General features: G+C 34.3%; 1 protein-coding gene across 4 annotated transcripts in view; it reads left to right on the plus strand.

The window, feature by feature from the left end:
* The window catches only part of CD55 (CD55 molecule (Cromer blood group)), a 28,876-nt gene extending 23,250 nt beyond the window's left edge, over positions 1–5,626 (plus strand). For all 4 annotated transcript variants that reach the window (XM_055419943.2, XM_088845162.1, XM_088845160.1 and 1 more), the window contains one exon: positions 4,425–5,626. Coding sequence is in view for 2 of the 4 variants with exons in the window: in XM_088845160.1 (XP_088701286.1) it covers positions 4,425–4,480 (56 nt within the window). In the remaining 2 variants the exon portion in view is untranslated. The remainder of the gene's footprint in view (positions 1–4,424) is intronic.
* The last annotated feature ends 374 nt before the right edge of the window (positions 5,627–6,000 follow it).

Consider the following 6,000-nt stretch of genomic DNA (forward strand, 5'->3'; position numbering starts at 1 on the left):
TTTGTAGTACAGATCAAAAAAATAGAGTTCAAGGATTTGGGGGGGTGTAGTGGGGAGGAAGAGGGATATGCTGGGTGGTGAGGAGAAAGGGCAGTGATTGGTTTTAAGAAGAAAGTTTATGTGTAAAAATCAAGGTATGAAAATTTTTTTTACCTCTTGATCAAATTATTTCATCAATTATTTGTTGTTGTTCAACTCAAATAGTGCATTTAATATTGAAAGTAAATACCAGATTCCCTAAATGAAATTTTATCTTCAATAGACTAAACACTGGAAAGCATTTCTGTAGCTTTACTCTCCGTGCCCAGATACTGATGCCTTTCCTATGATGGAGAAAGGCCTGCATCTCTGTTACCTTTACTGTGAACTGAGTAGGTGGCCTTGCCATTAACCACATATGGAAGCTTCACCTTTCTCAGACTCAATTTTATTATCTACAAAATAAATGTGAACTCCAAGACATCTTCTAGTGCTGAAATTGCATAGTACAGTTAATATGTTTAAATAATCAGTGATCAAATAATTTAAAATTAAGCATGGTGGGGTTGAAACATTTTAGAATCCTCTCAAATCTGTAAGATTTTATTTGAGCATTGTGATACTTCATTTTAAATATTTCATTTTCCCTTGAAAGAAAACAGGATAAATAACATGTAGATCTTACTGTCAAACTTGTGACGTAAGCAAGCAAGCAAAATATAATTCATCTCTCCTGTTTTTTCTTTAATTTACCTGATAATCAGTATTTTGTCATTGTGAATTATACTGTATATGTAACTGCTCATCTCTATATTGATTGACTTACCATTTTTTCCCCCTCAAGGATGTGTTTCTGTTACTATAATAATTGGTATCATAATTCTAGTCAAAATTTTCTGGGACAGTGGAAAATCAGGGTAAGCAAAAATTCTGATGATTTTTAAAAATTTGTTCTTAGCTTATTTCCAGTAAAACTTGACACTATAACAGTAGATAACTTTCTAAGTTTAATTGTATTTTTTGACATGCTATATCCTTATTCCTTTTGTCTGTATTTACTATCTTGGATGAATAGACTGTATCTTTAAAAAAAAAACTTAGAAATCTCAGTATATACAAGAACATTAAGTGATTTGAACACCAAAGTCTCATCGCAACCTATTGATCAACTCATTTTTTTTCTCTACTCAGTACAATTTATGAGTATCTGTCTGTTGTACAGAAGTGAATATGTCTAGAAAAAGAAACTCTAATGTATTGTTAAATTGCATATGACTAGGCCTATGAATAAATCGGATTTATTAATAGATGCCAGTCTAGCCAAAGTCAGTCCAGTGGTTTAGAGGGCAGGTTCTAGAACCTGGCTGCTTGATTCCAATTCAGGGTTTACTGTTCACATGCCATTTGACTGTGAGGAGCTTAACCTGTCTATGCCTCAATGTTCTCATTTGTAAAGTGGGGGAAATAATAGTACCCACTTCATGGGATTGTAGAATCTGTTTTGTGGGATCAAATGAATCACCACCTGTAAAGGGGTTAGGATCTTACTTGGCACACAGTAAGTGCTCAGGTAATAAAACAACACAGAAAGAAAAAAAAATCAGTACTTGAAACGTCTGATCTGCATTGAATATACATGTGTTAAATATAAAATCATGGTTGGCTCTGATATATCCTGTAGACATAGTACTATTTAAATTGACCTGTTTTGTAGATTTTATCATTCAGAAAACTAATTGTGGAGTTCACATAAACTGAATTCTTTCTGAAGTGCCCTAATGCCTGTCTATTTTTTCATTGCTTAAGAACAATTATATTTTAATGCTGTTACTCGATTGCCTTTTCAATTCTTTGGATGATGTATCTCCTTTTTAGCCTTCATGGCTCTTTCCCTTGTCTTTAAGTGAACAATATTATTTAAGCCTATTATAAGCTAAAGTATGAAAACATTCTTTAAATCACTAAGCAGTTCAGTCTTTTGCTAAAAGCTTTGGCCACTAAGTTCTATTTTTTTTTTGGGGGGGGACAGGTTTTATAGATATTTGTTTACTGTCAATAAAATATTCTAGATGCTTTAAGAGCAAATGTAATAAAATATGACTTCTTCAGATTTTTCTGAAACTTTTAAAGAACGTGGTTTAGATTTCAGTATAAAAAACAGAATTCTAAGTCATATAAAGTGAGTTAAGTTGGTACAGATGCCTCCTGGACTATTTTGGAAAAAAGAATAAAGCATTTTTTTCTGTACTTCCTTACATTTAGTCCAGTTCTGCTTTTGAATTGGAGCATTATCAGTATAATTCTCAAGTCAATATTCCAGGGCTTGTTAAGTTGAGGGGGAGGGAATGGAATGAGTTTGCTGGGGGCTTTCTCTTGGCTATCATCAGTTTCTTTAGCTATTTTGGTAAAATAATTGGTCATGATATTTTTAATAGAATGAAAAGTGCTGAAATGTAGAGGGAGGGAATATTTATGTTTTATTCGGATTTTGCAGTAAACCTAATTCTTCTACTTCTGAATCAGAGAAAATTCATGCAAGAAAATTCTAAGAAAGAATTTGCCTTTTTTTAATGTCCACTTAAAAACACTCCACTTGCCTTATTTTGGAAGTATAACCTGTTGAGAGTAAGAGCTAACTTTATACATTCCTTGTTATTCTCTCAATTTTATGCTGATTTAATAAAATTTAGTTTTTAATGAGACAGGGGAAAGAGTAAGTAAGTGTGAAGGTGTCTCATACCTTACCTGTTGATCTTTTGTGTTTGCCTACTCACTGGAAAAGACTCTGATGCTGGGAGGGATTGGGGGCGGGAGGAGACAGGGACGACAAAGAATGAGATGGCTGGATGGCATCACCAGCTCGATGGACATGAGTTTGGGTGAACTCCAGGAGTTGGTGATGGACAGGGAGGCCTGGCGTGCTGTGATTCATGGAGTTGCAAAGAGTCGGACACGACTGAGCGACTGAACTGAACTGAACTGAACGCAAGGATTTATTTACATCTTTTAGAAGTGTTGATATATATGATACATTTTAGTTTATAAAAAGAATGTGATTGTAAACAAATGCTCATGTTGCTTTTTGATTGAGCTTTAAACTTTTATAATCCAATCACTATTCAGCTCTTACTACACACATGAGAACGACAAAGCACTTAATTTTCATGATTCACTGTAACTGGTGATGCTGCAGAAGTAAGACGTCTGGTAATTTACCAAAGGTTTATGGTTCAGTAAAATCACATTTCTGTGTCTTGGAAAATGTCCATTAACACAATTGGCTTGATATCTATCTGTGACTATGAAAGGACAATAGAGGTTTAAACCTCTATTATTGTTAGAATTGTTTTTCTTTGTTGAATGGTTGACTAACACATTGAATCTTCATTAATGTGACATGTCTTCAGCCCTCCTCTCTTCAGCAATATACCTATTATCTCATTCTGTGTTTTTTACTCAGTTTATTGAAATGTTTGGATGCACACAATCCTGCAAATAATCTGGAAAAAGCAAAAGGTTGATACATTAGGACTTACAAATAGGAATGTTTTCATTGTGACTACTTGCATCATGAGATGGTTGGCTCATACTGTATTTGTTTCTCCCATTTGTAATATTTAAGAAATATCAAATCTGTTTTAAAGAGTCTATGTCATGCTTATAGATCTTATCTCTATTATGTTGTGAGTCAAAATTATCAAACAAAACTGACTTAATATGTATGTATGTGTGAAACTTTCTAGGTGTCTTCTTCTTTTGATTAAACTTTCTTCTATTCCAGGGAGTTTTCATTGATTTTTAATCTGAAAATATCTTAGTTGAATCTAACTTGGTAATTAATCACAAGAAACTAAAAACTCAAGTGTCATATTTTAGTTGTTGTTGCTTAAAGAATCCACCTGCAATACAGGAGACCTGGGTTTGATCCCTGAGTTGGGAAGAACCCCTGGAGAAAGGAATGGCTATCTACTCCAGTATTCATGCCTGGAAAATTATATGGACAGAGTAGCCTAGCAGGCTATAGTCCATGGGGTCACAAAGAGATGGATATGACTGAGTGACTAACACACTTTCACATCTGCTGCTGCTGCTCGTGTCCAGCTCTGTGCAATCCTATGGACTGTAGTCTACCTCTGCCCATGAAATTCTCCAGCCTAGAATACTGGAGTAGGTTGTCATGCCCTTCTCCAGGGGATCTTTCCAACCCAGGGATTGAACCCAGGTCTCCTGCACTGCAGGCAGATTCTTTACCACTGAGCCACCAGGGAACTATCCTGGGTGGGATTGTCCATGCTCTATAATTTACTAACTTTGCATTTTTTTTGAACCCCAAATTAACCAACTATTCTATTTCATGATTTATCACATAGTAATTAAAAAATGAATATATATCACCAGTAAGTAAAGTTATTTTGGTTTTAACTTTTCTTTTTTCTTACTTTCAGGACATATGTGCATAACATTGACAATTTTGCTTATGATGCTAGAAACTGTTGGCTAACTGAGCCAAAGAAGTTGAGAAGAAAGTGTTTTGCATGTTATCTTGTTTTTAAAATGCATAGGAATGTCCACGAAGCAAGGAAAGATGAATCTGTCCTGGAATCACATTCTCAACACACCTAACACCCTTGATCATAGAACAATTCATAAGATTAAGAGTGATTACTTTGATATAAGTGTGGGAAAGTGGAGAGATTTGTTCATGTTTAGAATGTGAGAAAGAAGAAAAAAAAAGTGAACTTTTTCCACCAAAAATGTAATGTTATTTTTATTTATAAAAGACACAAAAAATTAAAACAATTGGATATTGAAAACAAATGAACCAGTCTCTTATAAGGCAAATTGTCAAAAAGATAAAACACATTATATAATAATCCTCCTTGACTAAAGGGCATTTTCTGCTTTTCTTATTCTATTAAAATGAGCCTGAATTTGTTGGCAAATTTTTTTAAAGGAAAAACATGCTGATGATCCAAGAGTGTTGTTTCTTGGGTTAGTTGGTGACAAAGGAGGAATACAGAATGAAGGAATAATTCTTCCTTTTTCATACAAGCACAGATAGTGAATTAGCCCCTTATTTGTAAGATAGATCAGCTATAATTTTGTTAGAACAGTTTTTTCTATTTGAAAAAGTACCCCCATGAAAGAGTGAAAATTGTCTTAGATTGACTTAATGTCTTTAAAACTCTATAGAGACATTATAATATTAATATAAGAAAAGATGCTATATTTCTGAAGTGAGATGTTCATATTCAAATTGTAAATCTTATTCTTTTGTAATATTAAGTTTAATTTATATTTATTTATGTTTTACATGTGTATCAGAAAAAGTTCAAGGAGATATGTAAAGAAAAATTTATTTTCCCTAAATAGAAATGACCAAATTTTTGTCTCATGTGGCATTTGACATTCATTTTCTTGTGTAAATTATTTATAAATAAGGGAGTCCCTGCCTGCCTTTCACAGGAGTTTAGAATGCTGCCCTTTGACCTAGTGGGAATCACTTTTAATGGATGACTTGTTGTTGATTTACCTAAAGGCAATCACATCAGTTTCCAGATTCTTAATATGTTCTTGTCATCTTGCCAGTTACATGTTGTGTTGGAATAGACTAGAATATATACATAAATAAATTTCACAATAATTATTTTGTCACATTTTTTCATTGACTTTGTTGCTCAGTTCAGTTCAGTTGCTCAGTCATGTCCGACTCTTTGTGACCCCATGAACTGCAGCACGCCAGGCTTACCTGTCCATCATCAACTCCTGGAGTTTACCCAAACCCATGTCCATTGAGTTGGTGATGCCATCCAACCATCTCATCCTCTGTTTTCCTCTTCTCCTCCTGCCCTCAATCTTTCCCAACATCAGGGTCTTTTCAAATGAGTCAGCCCTTCGCATCAGGTGGCCAAAATATTAGAGTTTCAGCTTCAACATCAATCCTTCCAATGAACACCCAGGACTGATCTCCTTTACGATGAACTGGTTAGATCTTGCAGTCCAACAGAGTCTCAAGAGTCT

The sequence above is a fragment of the Moschus berezovskii genome, chromosome 17, assembly GCF_049115385.1.
Source record: "Moschus berezovskii isolate FMDL1 chromosome 17, NW_MosBer_1.0, whole genome shotgun sequence".
Taxonomy (NCBI): Eukaryota; Metazoa; Chordata; class Mammalia; order Artiodactyla; family Moschidae; genus Moschus; species Moschus berezovskii.